This window comes from Elephas maximus, chromosome 20 (assembly GCF_024166365.1).
Source record: "Elephas maximus indicus isolate mEleMax1 chromosome 20, mEleMax1 primary haplotype, whole genome shotgun sequence".
NCBI lineage: Eukaryota > Metazoa > Chordata > Mammalia > Proboscidea > Elephantidae > Elephas > Elephas maximus.
In genome coordinates this window covers 34,892,794-34,910,075 of record NC_064838.1, presented here as the reverse complement: position 1 = coordinate 34,910,075, position 17,282 = coordinate 34,892,794, and the positions used below count along the sequence as shown (strand labels likewise).

The 17,282-nt window shown below is 49.0% G+C and overlaps 1 protein-coding gene across 6 annotated transcripts; it reads left to right on the top strand.

Annotated features, from left to right (window-relative positions):
• The first annotated feature begins 9,345 nt into the window (after positions 1-9,345).
• PRRT3 (proline rich transmembrane protein 3) lies at positions 9,346-17,084 on the top strand. 6 transcript variants are annotated; one of them, XM_049863114.1, is made up of 5 exons: positions 9,346-9,568; positions 11,071-11,180; positions 12,226-13,296; positions 13,510-13,665; positions 14,373-17,084. In XM_049863114.1, the coding sequence occupies exons 3-5, from the start codon at positions 12,279-12,281 to the stop codon at positions 16,151-16,153; spliced, it is 2,955 nt and encodes a 984-aa protein (XP_049719071.1). In that variant the 5' UTR covers positions 9,346-9,568; positions 11,071-11,180; positions 12,226-12,278; the 3' UTR covers positions 16,154-17,084. The 6 variants fall into 6 exon arrangements, with proteins under 6 accessions (XP_049719071.1, XP_049719070.1, XP_049719075.1 ...); XM_049863113.1 differs by having other exon boundaries at positions 9,346-9,729; XM_049863116.1 differs by having other exon boundaries at positions 9,510-9,531.
• The last annotated feature ends 198 nt before the right edge of the window (positions 17,085-17,282 follow it).

Below are 17,282 nucleotides of genomic sequence, written 5' to 3'. Positions count from 1 at the left end.
TCATCAGTAAGTGCTTCAAGTCCTCCTTGCTTTCAGCAAGCAAGGTTGTGTCACCTGCATATCACAGGTTGTTAATGAGTCCTCCTCCAATCCTGATGCCACATTCTTCTTCATGTAGTCCAGCTTCTTGAATTATTTGCTCAGCACACAGATTGAATAAATATGGTGAAATGATACAACCCTGATGCATACCTTTCCTGATTTTAAATCATGCAGTATCCCCTTGCTCTGTTTGAATGACTGCCTCTTAGTCTATCTACAGGTTCTGCATTAGCACAACTAAGTGCTCTGGATTTCTCATTCTTTGCAACGTTATCCATAATTTGTGATGATCCACATAGTCGAATGCCTTTGCATAGTCAATAAAACATAGGTAAACATCTTTCTGGTATTTCTGATCCATCTGACATCAGCAATGATATTCCTCATTCCACATCCTCTTCTGAATCCAGCTTGAGTTTCCGGTAGTTCCCTGTTGATGTAAAAATGCAACAATTTTTAAATTATCTTCAGCATAATTTTACTTGCATATGATATGTTTTTTTTATGATATTGTTCAATGATTTCTGCATTCCATTGGGTCACCTTTCTTTGGAATGGGCATGTATATGGATGTCTTCCAGTTGGTTGACCAGGTAGTTGTCTTCCAAATTTCTTGGCATAGACGAGTGAGCACTTCCAGTGTTGCATCTGCTTGTTGAAATGTCTCAATTGGTATTCCGTCAGTTCCCGAAGGCTTGTTTTTTGCCAATGTCTTCAGTGCAGCTTGGACTTCTTCCTTCAGTACTACTGGTTCTCGATCATATGCTACCTCCTGAAATGGCTGAACATTGACCAGTGACTTTTTGGTACAGTGACTCTGTGTATTCTTTCCATCCTCTTTTGATGCTTGCTACATCATTCAATATTTTGCCTATAGAATCCTTCAATATTGCAACTTGAGGCTTGAATTTTTTCTTCAGTTCCTTCAGCAGTAGAAATCCCTTTTGGTTTTCTAACTCCAGATCTTTGCATATTTAATTATAATATTTTGTCTTCTTGAGCTGCCCTTTGAAATCTGTTCCGCTCCTTTATTTCTTCATTTTTTCTTTCGCTTTACTAGTTTGCATTCAAGAGCAAGTATCAGAGTCTCTTCTGACATCTATTTTGATCTTTTTTTTTTTCCTGTCTTTTTAATGGCCTTTTGCTTTCTTCATGTATGATATCCTGGATGTCATCTGACAACTCACCTGGTCTTCTGTCATCAGTGTTCAATGCATACATCTATTCTTGAGATGGTCTCTAATTCAGGTGGGATATACTCAAGGTCATACTTTGGCTTTTGTGAATTTGTTTTAATTTTCTTCAGCTTCAGTTTGAACTTACATATGAGCAATTGAGAGTCTGTTCTGCAGTTGGCCCTTGGCCTTGTTCTGACTGATGATATTGAGCTTCTTCGTTGTCTCTTTCCACAGATGTAGTCGATTTGAGTTACCATATGACCCAGCAATTCCACTCCTGGGTATATACCAAGAGAAATGAAAACATATATCCAGACAAAAACATACATCAATGTTCATAGCAGCACTATTCATAATAGCCAAACGGTGGAAACAACCCAAATGTTCATCAGCTGATGAACAGGTAAATAAAATGTGATGTAGCCATACAATGGAATATTAATTTGCAATGAAAAGGAATAAAGTTTTGATACATGCTACAATGTGGGTGAACCTTGAAAACAATAGTAAGAGGCCAGTCACAAAAGACCACATATGATCCCATTTCTTAAGAAATGTCCACCTCCAAAGCTCTGGCCCCCAGATGCTGTGCTAACCCAGAACTGAAACCATTTCCGAAGCCCACTTTTCAGACAGAGATTGAACAGGCCTATAAAACAAAAAACTAACACACTTGAGGAATGTGCTTCTTAGTTCAATCAAATATATGGGACCAACTGGGCAGCTCCTGTCCAAAAGCAGGACTAGAAGGCAAGAAGGGACAGAAACTAGACGAATAGATACAAGGAACCCAGGGCGGAAAGGGGGAGCATGCTGTCACATTGAGGGGACTGCAACCGATGTCACAAAATAACGTGTCAATTTTTGAATGAGAAATTTTTTAAAAAAAGAATGGTGCTGGTATGTAGGAGTCACTCAATACACGTCACTAAGCTGTAGTGGAGGTGCCTGATGGGACAGTGGGTGCTGTGAAATAGAGCTGGGCAGTGTGGGTGGAGTGGAGAGGATGTATGGAGAAGTGAGAGATGGGGAGGCAAGGCAGGACTGCTTGCGATGTGTGTAGGAAAACTTCATTTTGCACGCTCACTCTCACTCAGCTATGGGTCCAGTGACTGGAGGGGAAATAACAGGTCATACATGCAATACCTCCTAGGCTTGAGAATACACAGGACTTAAAACCCTTAAGGGACTCTCTACTCTCTTTGTTTTCCCCCCATTACTGTGAACACTTTTCCTTCCAGGTTGTACATAGGCCTGAGCAGAGAGTTGCCTTCTATTATTGACAAATATTGATGCTCTTCTATAAAAACTAGCTTTGTTCTTTTATGAAACCACAAACACCAGATGTTATGGATTGAATTGTGTCTCTCACAAATATGTGTGGAAATCCTAACCCCTGTACCTATAAATATGACTCTGGAAAAAAGAAATTTTCTTTTGCTATGTTAATGAGGTCATACCACAGCAGGGTGGGTCCTAAACCTAATCACTTCTAAGTGATGTTTTATAAAAAACAGAATAGACACAGAGACACACACAGGAGAAAGACAGAAACCATGTGAGGTTTGTCTACAAGCAAAGGAACGCCAAGGATTGCTGGCAGACACCAGAAACTAGGAGAGAGGCCACAGAAGGAATTGACATGGCCAAGACCCTGAATTGAACTTTCAGGCTCCAGAACTCTGAGAAAATAAATTTTTGTTCTTTAAAGCCAAAAAAAAAAGAAAGAAATGTCCAAAATACGCACATCTACAGAGACAGAAATTAGATTGGGGATTGGGGGAGGAAAATGGAGGGGAATGATAGCTAAAGGGTATGGGGTTTCTTTTTGGGATGATAAAAATGTTCTAAAATTGACTGATGATAGTTTCACAACTCTGAATATAAAACACTGAATAGTACACTTTAAATGGGTGAATTCTGTAGTATGTGAATTGTTTCTCATTAAGGCTGTTAAAAGGGGTGGCGGGGGATTATAAACTCTTGGCTGCTGACGTCAAGATCTCTCATGCTCATGGCTCTGAGAGGCTGTATAGGCTATCCCAGATGCAGAGGGAGGGCGTCACGGAGACACCTGCTACTGCTGGGTGCAGAGGGCCTGGTGGAGGGGGGCAGCCAGAGTGTTCCTGAGTATCTCTTATGCTTTAATCCCTGGCCCTGCCACTCTGCTGCCCACGCTGCTTTCAGCCTGGCTCTACCTCACTGGAGATAGCCTGGGCAGACCTGCGTGGGTTCAGAAACCTGGGTTCTGTATCTGTGCCCCTTGAACATGGACAGATACCCAATATATAAAAAGTTTTATATCAGCAATCATCTCACAAAATGATTGAGCCAGCCCTGTGCAACCTTTTCCTTTCTCCTATTTTTCTGTGAATCTTATTTTTTTTTAATGGGAAATTTCAAACATACACAAGAGTGGAGAGAATAGTGTAATGAACTCCCGTGTACCTATCACCCATCTTTAATAATTGTCAATATTTTGCCAATCTTCTCTCATATATCTTTCAAACCCACTTTTTTTTTTTTGCTGGAATATTTTAAAAGTAAATTCCAAATATATCATTTCACACATAAAATATCTCTAACAGATAAGGAGTTTTTAGTTTTTAAACATAACCCACAAAGCCATTATTTCTCCTAATACAACCATGTTTATTCTTTAATATTTTCTAAGACACAATCCACATTCACATTTTTTCCCCAATTCTCTTAAAATGTCTTTTTACAGTTGGTTTGTTTGAATGAGGATCCTGCCACGGTCCCCACGTGGCATTAGGTTACTAGGTCTCTTCAGTTTCCTTTATAACAATTTCCCCTCCCCCCTCTTTTTCTCAAGCCATTTATTATTGAAGAAGCCATTTATTGTTTGTCCCATAGAATTCTGTAAATCTTTTTGAAAGTATTCTTATCTAGGGGGAAATCAAATCTTCAGATTGTGTTTCATGTCAAGAAAAGATTAAGGGGAATGAATTAGCGATAGATGCATAGAAAATGAAACAAATGAAAAACCAATCAATACCTACCCCAGGAAAAACAAAATGTCTAGGAAAGGAATTTTAATCACTACACACTTCTTAGATCAGCTTGAATAATGATTTCACAAGTCTAACATTGTAAATCCAGAATAATGATACTAAACCCACTGCCGACAAGTTGAGTCCGACTCATAGCAACCCTATAGGACAGAGTTTCCAAGGAGCACCTGCGGATTTGAACTGCCGACCCCTTGGTTAGCAGCTGTAGCACTTAACCACTACACCACCAGGGTTTCCAGAATAATGACATAAACAAAAAATGGGACAGGAAAATATAGAGTAATCTAGGAGCTAAATCCTCCTATTAGAGTAGTCAGCAGATGAAATCTAAAACTGGAAAGAAGAAAAAAAAAGAACAAGTAGTCTAGATCTGATGCTTAGAAGACAGATACATCTTCTATTTATAGACCAGAAGAAATAGCTTTGAGAGTCAGAAATGGTTGCCTCTAGGGAGCAGGAATTGGGAGTGAGAGTAGGGCTGTTGATTTTAAAATATGTATCAGGATTATTAACAAAAAGTAACTTTTTTAAAGATCAGGTTCATTTAGCTGGTATTGGTGGAGGCTAGGATTCCAGAAAGAATGAGTTAAGACTCCAGGAGCCCTTTGGCCAGTTTAGTGAAAGAATGCAAGTCCTCATACCCTCAGAGTTCAGGACAGCAGGCAGAGCACAGAAAGGGCCCCAAGGCTACACCATCTCCCACCTATTCTGCCTTTTGTTTCTCTATTCGTGCCTGCTAGAGCAACCAGCCAGAGCAAAAATGCCAGCCAACTCTCCTGGCATTGTCTCAGCAGGAGACAGCATCATTGCCAGTCATATCACCTTTGCCTTTTCCTCCTTTCTCCCTTTTCTTGGGTGCTTCCAACATACTCTTGGGTAGCAGCTCCCAACAACTCTCAACTGTGTTTGTTCAAAATCCCTCTAATGAAGAGATCAAAATAGGAGGGCCTAATTTCATGGACTGTGTTAACTCCTAACACAGCAGGGGCCACCTGGACGGCCTGGAGTTTTCTTCTCCCCTGCCCTTCTCTGAGCTTCTTCCAGAAGGGCAGGATGGTGTCATCACTATTAAGAGCACTGACTCTAGAGTCAGACTTATGGCTTGGCCTTTTATTTGCTGTGTGACCTGGAGCAAGTTACTTAACCTCTCTGAGCTTCAGAATCCCAGATTTCAGGTAACTCCCCACATAATAATATAAGGTTGCTGTTAGAAAGAGTAGTGCATGTTAGGTATGTACATAGCTCCTGGTCAACTAAGAGCTTGGCAAACGGAAGCTATGAACTCCCGCACCCACCCACCCTGCTGCCCCAGAACCTCTAGGGTAATGCTGTGAGCTCCTTTTGGAGCTGGGATATAACCTACCTACACCTGTCACCCCTGTTCCTCATTCACATTCACCTCCCCATCCCCCACCCCAGCCAGCTCCTATTTCCATAGGATCAGCTTTCACCTTGGCCTCTGGCCAAAGGGATCATAATCTATCTTCCTTTTGTCTGGTATCTCAGAACCCCTGCCAGTTGGTGGTTTGGAGACACAATGGGATTAGGACTGCTGGATCTCAAGAGGGTGGCCAGTGAGCAACCTGATGACTGTGTGGACAGGGAGTAGGGAGGGACAGTCAAACCGGTGAGACTTTGGAGACAAAAGAATGGGTGGTCCTAGCACACACATCCTGCTGCCAGGGGAAACTGAGGAATGGAACAAGACCAGCATTGAACACTGCTGAGGGAATGTCAATGTCTCCAAGAGGAGGCTCACCAGAGAGTTCACAGAGGACCGTTAAAGGAGAAACCTGGACGTACCATTTTGTGACCTGATATGATTATCTTAAACCAAAAACCCACCGCTGTTGAGTTGATTCCAACTCATAGCAACCCTGTAGCCAGAGTAGAACTGCCCCACAGAGTTTCCAAGGAGCGCCTGGTGGATTCGAACTGCCAACCTTTTGGTTAGCAGCTGTAGCACTTAACCACTAAACTGTGAGAGGATAAATTTCTGTTTGTTAAAGCCATCCACTTGTGGTATTTCTGTGATTACCTTATGTGTTGTAAATTCTAACCTCTATGATGTTATGAGGTAAGATTAGAGGCAGTTATGTTAATGAGGCAGAACTCAATCTATAGGATTAGGTTTTATGTTGAGTCAATTTCTTTTGAAATATGAAAGATAATCCAGCAGAGAGGAGAGGGACCTCCTACCACCAAGAAAGAAGAGCCCAGGGGCAGAGTGTGTCCTTTGGACCTAGAGTCCCTGCACTGAGAAGCTCCTAGACCAGAGGAAGATTGGTGACAAGGACCTTCTCCCAGAGCTGGCAGAGAAAGAAAGCCTTGCCCTGGAGCTGACACCCTGAATTAGAATTTCTAGCCTCCTAAACTGTGAGAGGATAAATTTCTGTTTGTTAAAGCCATCCACTTGTGGTATTTCTGTTATAGCAGCACCAGATAGCTAAGACATCCTCTGAAGGAAATTAGGATTCTGTCAGAAAGGTGAATGGATCTCCAACAACCTCCCAAAATGCCAATTATCTATTACATACATAACCGGGATGCTGATAACTCCCCACAAGTAGAACAACCTACTAGATCTACCAAGATAAAAGCAACCACAAACAAATGTAGAGTCCTACAATGAGGGTCAAGAAACCACCTGCACACCAAGAAATGGGAAGACCTGGTAGATCAATACTAGGTGACAAAGAGATGTGGCTGCCAGAAGTATGAATTCAGGGTGAGATCATATTAATGGAGGAGCAGAATCTAGGAAAAGGAAGGTGAAAGTTCTGCTCTATTCTTAACTGGGTTCAGTTTCCAAAAGTCATGCTTAAAGATGTTGATGAGCTGGTAAGAAGTCAACAGAGGTGACATGCCACAATGGTGAGTGCCCAGAAGCCTGTCCTATGAGGAAAAGCTGAAAGGACTGGGAGTGTTTGCCCTGGACAGAGAAGAATCAGAGAAGTGAGAGACGCCTTTATAGTACTGAAGGAGCTCCCACAAGCCAAGCGGTAGAGATGGCCAGAAGATATGGTGAAATGGGAAAAGCCCGCACCCTCTCCCGGGGTCAGAAACACTGGATTCAGGCCCTCTATCGAGTAGCTATTAGGGACTGAACACTCACTCTTTCATCAGCAACGTGTCAGACAAAACCAAGGGGTCATTACTGCTTTTCTGTGAGAGCCAGAGGTAGGACATCACTGGAGGATTTCAGGTCAACCCTAGGAAGAACTTCCTTTTTCTTTCTTTTTTTTTTTTTTTTTAATGATATTTACTGTGTTTAACGCTGATCACAAAAGAAATACATGATTATGTAGAATATTGGGAAACAGAAAAGCAAAATAGGATAAAAATCACATCAGCCAGTATCAACCTTCCAATATTTACGTATTAAAAAAAAATGCCATCGAGTCAATTCTCACGGCGACCCCTTGTGCTACAGAATAGAAAGTGTTCCATAGGGTTTTCTTGGCCATAATCTTTATAAAAGCAGTTCGCCAGGAGTTTCTTCCGCAGCATCATTGGATGGGTTCAAACTCCCAACTTTGGGTTAGTGGTTGAACACAAACCCTTTCCACCACCCAGGGACCTATTTATGTATATATGCATGCATATTTAGGTATCATACAAATAATTACCTGAGAGAATTAAGAGTATCAGCATGTAAGGATGTATGTACTAGGATGTATGGATTTCTGTTGCAGTATTGTTCTAAAGGGAGAAATGAAAGCTGTAAGCCATCCAGTTACCCATCAGTAGGGGGAAGTCTGAGTAGATGACAGGGCGTCCACACCATGCAATACTACGCAGCCAGTTGAACAAAGAGGGTGAAGCTAACGTGTTGTCCTCAAAATGTTTCCAACATATATTGTTTAAAACAAAAAAAAAAAGTTATTGAATAATATAGCATGATCCAATTTTGGTAAGAAATTACATGCACATACATGTTTCATAAGCAAAGCAATGGTGTTAACAGAGGGTGCAACTGGAGGACGGAGTTGAAGAAGTCAAAAGTCAAATTTGTTCTTTGAACATTTCTGTGCTGTTTGAACTGAGACAATGAGTATATATTATTTTTTATATTTTATCCTTTGAATTACTGAAATTTAAATACATAGACAACAATCTATCCTGGACATTTCTCCATGTCATTAAAGATTCTACATCATTTTTAATGACCGCATGTATTCCATGTGTGGATTTCTCTTACTGTATTGACCGGAGCTGTCCAAAAAGGGAACAGGGGCACTTTGACAGTGTCTATAGGGTCATCATGAGACAGAATCGACTAGTCAGTAATGGGTATCAAGACCTGAAAATGTGCAGACCCATCGACCTAAGCATGCCCCAGCTAGGAAGTTATCTGATAGGTACACTAGTGCGTGTGCACAGATGTCTATGCAAGAATGATCCCTGCCCCATTGTTTCTGCTAGCAAAAGGCTGGCACAGCCTATGGATCCAACCACAGGGAACTGGATAAATAAAAATTATGGGCCACCCATATACTGGAAATCTCAACAGTGGATACAATAAATGACATAGAACTGTAGACACTCATGAAAATATGCCAGAATATATTGCAAAGTGAAGTGGGGGGAAAGGCAAGTTACACAACAATATGTACAGTTATTTTTTATGCACAGTATGAACTCATTTCTATTTAAAATGTATCCGCGACTATGCATTGAAAAAGATCCAAAGGCTACACACATTAAACAAGAAGTAGGATTTACCTATAGGTAGGTTCGTAGTCAGTGAGTAGGTAGGAGAGCTCCTAGGTGGGGCAAGCTGTTAACCCAGAGGCATCTTGGAAGAAAGGCCTGGTGATCTAAAAAAATCCCCCAAAATTAGCCTTAGAAAACCCAGTGGAGCACAGTTCAACTCAGACATATAAGGGGTCGCCATGAGTTGGAATCGACTGGAAGGCAAGTGGTTTTGTAGGTAGGTAAGTAGAGAAGTATGTATGTACGTAAGTATACATAAAGGAAGTGAGCTTCCCATCCCACGAGGTATGCAAACAGAGGGTGGCTGCCCCGTTTTCCGGGATGCTGCAGAAGGGATTTCCGCATGGGCTCAAAGGTGATCTCCACTTCCCTCTAGCCCTGAGAATCTCTGAGAGAATCTGTCGGGACGGGGAGAAGAATTCACCCCTAAGGGGAAAGGGTTAAGCGGAGTTGGCGCTCCTGTGGGCGGGCTCGGCGATCGGCAGCGCCGAGCTCTGTTAGCCAAGCCTGAGCATCTCGGAGGTTGCGGCGCGACAAGCGACAGCAGGGACGCGCGCAAGGTGAACGCGGGGGCTGCGGGCGCGGCGAGGCGCCCAGGTGAGGAGCTGGCCGAGGGAGGGGGCGATGGCAGGGCCGCGGCAGGGAGCTTGGCCTGCAGCCCCCGTCATGGGCGTGGGCGGAGGGGCCTACACAGCACCCACCCCCACCCAGGACACTGCGGGAAGGCGCGGAGCCAGGGACGAGGAGACGGAGAAGAGGTAACGGAGATGGGCCAGCTCCTGGAGGCTGCCTGCGGCGACCCTGCCCTATCCCCAGGCCGGTTTCTCCGAGCCCCTGCGGCAGGGAGCTCCCTTCCCCCCAAAATCTTTCTCCAGGAGTGGGCGTGCAGGGCTGGACGAGCTCCCTCCGTGTCCGCAGGAGCCTTCGTCTGTTGGGTTGGGGATGGTGGTCAGATGGCATACGCTCATCATTGAAGGCCCAACTCAACAGTCTCCTCTGCAAAGCCTTCCTGACCCCTCTTTGCAAAATGAGCTATTCCGGGTTTCCACAACCTCAGCTATGTCCATCCCTGGCTGTGTGACTTTGGAAGAGTTGCTCAACCTCTCTGAACCCCTCTTTCCTTCCCTGTGAAATGGGTATAACTGTACCTGCTTGTGTTGGAGGGGTTAAATGAGATAAAGATTATGCAGCTAAGCTTAGCACAGGAGCCTAACCAGGTAAGAGCTCAATACGGGAAGAGCACAATTATTAACTATTTATTGCATGTGTTAGGAGCCTCTCTTTCCTTCCCCTGCAGCTCACCTCCACTCCCAACTCTGGAGCTGAGGCCTCTTTATGGGTCCCCAGCACCCAGCCTGGGCCAGGAGCAGAGTGTGGGGCTTGGGCTCGGTGAATGTTTGAGAAATGAACCACCAGGGCTTTAAGACAGAGTCTAAACTTGAATTTGGGGGATGTGAACCCTTGAAATTGTCCACAACCTTCCATGAGCCGGGGCATTTTCCTGAAGTGTTCACCAGCTTGTCAACGGGTCTATAAACCATCAAGGATTAGGAGTCAGGGAGCTGGAGGACAGCTGGTTCTTAGAGTGGAAGGAACCAGGACCTCTACCCCCAAACACACCCAGGTTTTAGCTCTCAGAACTGCTGTCACCCCCTCCCCCGTGTGCCCCTCTCCCCCCCCCCCCACACTGCAGGGCCCCTTCCTGCCTCCCTGGCCCAGGGACTTTCAGGAACAGGACCCTTTAATGAGCATCCACCTGGGGCCAGGCAGGTGCTGCTTGGTGTGTGGCCTTGGAAGGCAGGGGGCTAGAGATAAGAAACAAAAGATGCAAACCCAGCCCTGGGGAGCCCCAGATCAGTGGGGGGAGATAGGAGATTATAACACAATGTGACCAGGGTAACCGGTACCTAGGGGGGTTAGGGGAAGAAGGCTTCCTGGAGGAGATAATGTCTAAGCTGAAATACCAGAAAACCAAACCCACTGCTGTCAAGTTGATTCCAACTCATAGGGACCCTATAAGACAGAGTAGAACTGCCCCCATAGGGTCTCCAAGGCTGTAAATCTTTGCAGAAGCAGACTGCCACATCTTTCTCCCACAGAGCAGCTAGTGGGTTCAAACCACAGAGGTTTTGGTGAGCAGCCAAGCGCTCTAACCACTGCACCACCAGGGCTCCTAAATTGAAACAAGCAACCATCATATCTTAACCGGGTACGTGCAGGGGCTTCTTTCCCCTTTTTAAAACACTAATCACTAAGCGGACCTTGTCACTGATTGCTTAACAATGGCTCCCTATGTCACTTAGAATAAAATCCAAGCACCCTGTCATGGCCTGTAAGACCCTTTGTGATCTAGCCCCTGACTTCCTTCCTGACTTCATCTCCCTCTGCTACTTTTGCCTTCATTTGCTGTGCTTTGGCCACACTAAACAAACAAACAAAAAAAAAACCCTATTGTCATCAAGCTGATTCGGACTCATAGCCACCACTAGTGTTATTTCCTGAGCTCGTCCAGCTCACTCCTGTGCCAGGGCCTTTGTGCTTGCTCTTCCCTGTGCCAAATGCTTTCCGCTCATATCTTCAAAAGGCTGGCTCCTTCTTATCATTCAGCATTTAGCTTAAATGTCACCTCAGAGAGGCCTTCCTGGCACCCCTTTTGTAAAATTGCCCCTCATCCCTCTGTCTCTTAACACTTAAGTCTTATAAGAGCCCTGCTTGAGTTAGATTCTCTTCTTATCCCCATTTTACAGATGGGAAAACCGCAATGTAGAGAGGTAAAGTAACTCACCCAGGAAATGGTGAAGCTAGGATTCAAAACCAGGTCCCTTCTCAAATGCAGGACTATGTTCCTCTCCCTCTCTACCTCAGTGATATTTGAGCTGAGCCTTCAAGAATAGGATTTCAGCAAGTGAGGAAGGAGAAGGGAGAGGGCATTCCAGGCTGAGGGAACAGTAGGAGCAAAGGCTTGTGGCGTCAGATAGTCCAGTGGGTGTCGGAGAGGATAACTGAGCAGCCTGGCACGCCCATGGAAGGCTAGGAGAGGAGCTTCTATTCTCTCCCAAGGGTGATGGGGCGCCACTGAAGGCTCTGAAGCAGGCAAGTGCCATGACCAGAGGTACAGTTTTAACAGGTCACTCTGGGTAGATGGAGCAGGAAGGAAGGGGGTAGGGCAGGGAGCAGCTGCTGCCTCGTGTCAGCCTTCTGCTTTCCCACAAGGGCCCCCCACCCTCACGTGTCATCCCCTCTGTCCTTTTCAGGCTCATCTAGTGAGGACTGGACTTGAGGGCTCCAGGCCCAGGCCCAGGCATTGATGTGGACCATGACCCCCTGCACGTGCGGCCTCCTGCTGCTGTTGCTGCTGCCACCCCTGGGGGCTGGCCCTGCCCTGGGCAGGGGCCTTTCCAAACCTCTTGAGGACTCAGAACCACACCTCATCCCAGAAGCTCACCCCAAGGGCCCTGTGGGCACAAAGTCCCAGGCCCTTGACATCTTCTCGGAGAACCCCAGAGAGGAGCACTCCTGGAACTCCGGTGTCCCCCAGACTCCTGCCAAAGAGGCGCCTGGGAGGCGTGCAGATGCTCCCCTTGGCCCAGCCCTGCGTGGGCCCAAAGCAGCCCATGGGGATGAAAGAGAAGGACTCCTAGTCACTGGTGACCTCCAGACAGCTCGAGGGCCAAGGTCCCAGGGTTGGACAGGGCCTCCAGACCCCCAAGAGCCTCTGGAGCAAGAAGCACTGGTCCCCCATCCAATGGGGCCTCCCCATTTGACTTACATTCCCACAACTCCTAGACTTCAGCTTGGGGTAGCCACAGTTCTACCCTCCCCAGGGGAGCCTGGAGGCCAGGCAGGGCAGCAACCACCTAGAGATGAGGGTCTGACGGCTGAGGCCAAGGTCAGGATTCCTGAGACCCCTCACTCAGACCACCAGAGCCCTCCCTACATTCCTGGGCCCCACTGGGGCACTGTTGTAAGGCCAGTCCTGACAGAAAAGGGTGGGGATAAGGAGGACTTCCAGGAGGCAGCTAGAGGCCCCCTCTTCACCCAGCAGGATCCAGCAGCCCCTGATGTTGGCTTAGTGTTCCCAGTTGAGGTGGCATCCTCTCAAGATCCTGGGGCCCAGCCAGACCTGGCATTGGCCAGAAGCCTTCCTCCTGCTGAGGAGCTGCCAGTCGAGTCCCCTAAGAAGGCTGGAGCTGGGAACAACCAGGAAGTCAGCTCCTCAGCACCCCCGCCCAAGCAGGCTGACCTCCCTGATGCTAAGGGTTCACCAGGACCTCAGCCCTCAGGTCCCCCAACCTCAGAGGCTCCTGATGGACAGCCCAAGCCAGGTGGGTATCAAAGGGAGCTTGCTGAGCAGGGCTGGGAGGGGGCAGTGTTACAAGGAGTTGGATGCCCCAGTTTCTATGTGACCTCTGATCCCTCTGGGTCTTATTTTCCTCATTCTGACAAATGAGAGTGATTGTGCCTCCTTCCTAGGGGATGAGATTTTGGGGACCCCGCTGGAGGACCAGGCAAGGTGATAACTGCTTTTGTTATTTCAGAGATAGCAGCAATGAATGAAGCAGACCCCATCTCCCCGCAGCGGGTGAGAGGGGCAGTGGAGACCCCAGGCACCCCCAAGTCCCTCATCCCTGGCCCCTTGGACCCTGGCCCAGCTACAAATCGAACAGAGAGCCCTGTGGGAGCCCTGCAGCCAGGTGAGGGCATGGCTGGGGGTTTGGGGAGAGGGAGTACTCTGTCCGGTAACGAAGAGCCTGTGTGAGGTGTATACATGGGGGCAGGGAGGGGTAAATGAGGACACATACCTGCTTAGAGCATTGGCTGGAATCACCTTCAAACACTTTAGGATAACAGAGGAATACTCACTGGGTACTTTGGGATGGCACAGGACAGGACAGTGTCTCGTTCTGTTGTGCATAGGGTCACTATGAGTTGGAAATGATGGCACCTAACAACAACAACTTTGGGAAAGGTCGTTTGCCTTTGGGGGCTAGAATGTTCTTATCTGTAACATAGGTGTACTTAGTGCAGTGATTCTCCACTCCCACAAAACCCTGGAGGAGCTTTTTCAAAATTCCAGTGCCCAGATCTTGTCCCAAGAAATTCTGATTCACTTGGTCTCCAGGTGATTCTAATATGTAGCCACGTTGCAAACTGCTGGTGTACTACTTCCCTGTAAGTATTATTAATAAAAACGATAGCTCACATCCATTTAGCACTTATTGGGTGTTGGGCACTATGTTAAACGTTTGATTCTCACCACAGCCTGATGAGGTAGATGGTGTTACCATCCCCATTTTACAGATGTGCTTACAAACGTTAACTTGCCCATCACACAGCAAGAGAATGATGGGAAATCAAAAGCACTTTTCGAAGGGCTGTATTAATACTGTTATTGTTGCAGATGAAGCTGAGGAGTGGCCAGGGCGCCCCCAAAGCCATCCCCCAGCACCCCCAGTCCAGGCCCCTTCGACATCCCGCCGGGGCCTCATTCGGGTCACCACGCAGCGAGCCCTGGCCCAGCCGCCCCCTCCAGAGCCCTCAGCCAGCTCCATGGCATCAGTCCCAGCCTCCAGCCCCCCAGCCAACGTCACCGCACCCCCCCTGCGCTGGGGGCCTCTGCGGCGGGTGCTGAGCTTTTCCTGGGAGCTGCACGTCTACGGGGTGGGGGCGCTTTTCCTGCTGCCAGCGTCATTGGCATTGGCCACGCTGGCAGCCGCCCCAGCAGGGCCCCGGCTGGCACTGGTGGCAGCAGTGCTGGTGCTCGTGGCGTCGGGTCTACGATCAGCCTACATGCTCACCGACCCATACGGGTCACAGGCGCGGCTGGGTGTGCGCGCTGGCCTAGTGCTTTACAACCTGCCCTTCCCCCTGCTGCTCACGGCGCTGGCGGCGCTGACCCTGCTCGGCCTGGGTGCTGGGCTGCCACCGCCTCTGCAGAATCCGCTGCTGTTGGGAGCGTTGGCGTCGGCGCATGGCGTGGGGCTGCTCACAGCCGACCTTCTGTTAGCGAGGCCTGCGCTCAACCTTCTGACGCAGGGCTTATCGTGCGCCTGGGGCGCGGCCGTGGCTCTGGGAACGCTCTGTCTGTGCCGGCGCTGCCTGCTGGATGGGCCACGGGGCTGGAACGCCAGCCCGGGACCGCGACTGCTGGCCGTGGCGGGTGCGCTGGGGCTGCTGGCCAGCGGCTTGCAGCTGGCGGCCGCGCTATGGCTGTACCCGGGCCCAGGCCGGGTGGGCCGCTTCTCGTGGGCCTGGTGGGGCGTCCACTTCTGGCTGCGCCTGCTGGAGCTGACGTGGGCGCTGACCCTGGCGCTGGCCGCTGTGGCCGCCGCGCGGCCCAGGCCGCCCACGGAGCACGCTTGCTGGGCTAAGCTGCTGCGCCTGGCGTGCCCTGCACCGTTGGGCAAGAGTGAGGTGCCCGAGCGACCCAATAACTGCTACGCGGGACCCAGTGGTGTCGGTGCAGGCAGCTTGGCCATCAGCAAGAGCCTCATCCGAAACCCAGCGGAGGGTGGACTCCCTGCCACGTCCAATTCTGGCGCCTGGGGCTCTGCTGCATCACTGGGCCGCTGTCCCCAGGGTGGCCCGGGACTGTCCCGCAGTAGCATGGGGCCGGCGCCATCGCTGAGCGAGCTGGACCTCCGGCCACCATCGCCCATCAACCTGAGCCGCAGCATCGACGCCGCGCTCTTTCGAGAGCACTTGGTGCGAGACAGCGTATTCCGGCGCTGCGGCCTGCGCGGCCTGCTCTCTCCGCCGCCTGGGGGCGCTCTGCGGCCGCGCCGGGGCAGCCATCCGGACGCCGAGCTCGAGGGCGCGGGTTCATCGCTCCTCCGCGGCCGCTCCCGGTCGCTTAGCGACGTGCGCCTGCGCGGGCCGGTCCCCCAGCACGTTGTGGATGAGGCCGACACTACAGCGGCGGCGGCGGCCGCTTCGGGTAGCTCCCTGGATAGCTTCTCCCGGGGTTCGCTCAAGATCAGCTGGAACCCATGGCGCCACGGGCTGTCGTCAGTGGACAGCCTGCCACTAGACGAGCTGCCCAGCACGGTGCACCTACTGCCTGCCCCGTCCTCTGCCCCTGTCCCAGCCCCCGCTCGGCCCGGGGAGCCCCAGGCAGAGGCCCAGCCCTACTGCAAGCCCGGGGACTCCCGCAGCGCCTCCAGTGATACCATCGAGCTCTGAGTGGTGCGGGGACCCTGTCCTGGATGACAGCACGGCTCAGCCGCTCAGACACTTCAGCGTTTGAAAAACTGACATTCCCGGGACTTCACTGGACTGCAGCTCCTGGGAACAGCCAGGAGTGAGCCCATCCCACCCGTTTTTGTTTTTTGTAACATATCTCTTATTTTTTTCAGCGGGTATTTTGCACAAAGGCTGCGACTTGCACGGAATACAGGGTGGATATGCACGGACTTGGGTATGGGAGATGGGGACCAGGTGCCCCACTCACCCCATCCAGATTCCCCAACGTGGAGAGATGAGGCTTGCTTGTCCAGACTTTGCTCTTTGTGCCAAAGAAATAAACCCTTAGGACTTGGCTCGTGCCTGCCTCTAGCCACACCAAGATCCTGCACTCTCCAGCAGAGGAGGTGTAGGACTTGCCCTAACACCAATAACTCCAAGTCCTGTGTATGTCAGGGAGGGAACGACTTCCAGAGGAAAGGACACTGGACCCCCGGAGGCTTAGTAATAACCAGACCAACATTATCGAACATCTACCTTCTGTTGTACACTGGCTACAGCTCTTTACATTCGTAATCTCATTCGATTCTCATATTAAGCCTCGATGGAAAGCATTATCATGCCCATTTTACAGATGAGAAGAGTGGCGTTCAGAGGTGAAAGTCATTTGTCCAGGATCCTTCAGCAAGTGGCAAAGCTGCTACTGAATCCAGAAAGTTCAGTTCCTAAGCCTGTTCCTCCATCCCCCTTCACACACTGCTTCAAGGTCAAGCCTCTCTGTGATCATCCCTTTACTCCTCCATCAGACCAAAACCAAACCAAACCCAGTGCCATCAAGTTGATGCCGACTCCATCAGGGTAGCCCTCAATTTCCTGGAGTTTTAGAAAACTAACTTCCCCACAGCTCCCGGGGGAGGGGTGAAATGGGAGTTTCTCAGTAGTTTAGGCCAACGTACGTGTGTGTGTATGTAGGGGTGAGGGGGCAGGTGGTTAAGACTGGGTTGCTCTGTGTGTGTGTGTGTGTGTGTGTGGTGTGTGTGTAGGGGTGAGGGGGCAGGTAGTAAGACTGCAGTTCTGTGTGTGTGTGGAGGGGTGAGGGGGGAGGGAGCAGGTAGTAAGACAGATTCTG

What these genes read in the sequence shown, in the direction of transcription:
- PRRT3 (XM_049863118.1), top strand. Translation starts at nt 12,279, where the DNA reads ATGTGGACCATGACCCCCTGCACGTGCGGCCTCCTGCTGCTGTTGCTG. An exon ending in TGATGGACAGCCCAAGCCAG is followed by an intron (nt 13,297 to 13,509) that starts GTGGGTATCAAA and finishes TTGTTATTTCAG; the next exon opens with AGATAGCAGCAATGAATGAA. An exon ending in TGTGGGAGCCCTGCAGCCAG is followed by an intron (nt 13,666 to 14,372) that starts GTGAGGGCATGG and finishes TTATTGTTGCAG; the next exon opens with ATGAAGCTGAGGAGTGGCCA.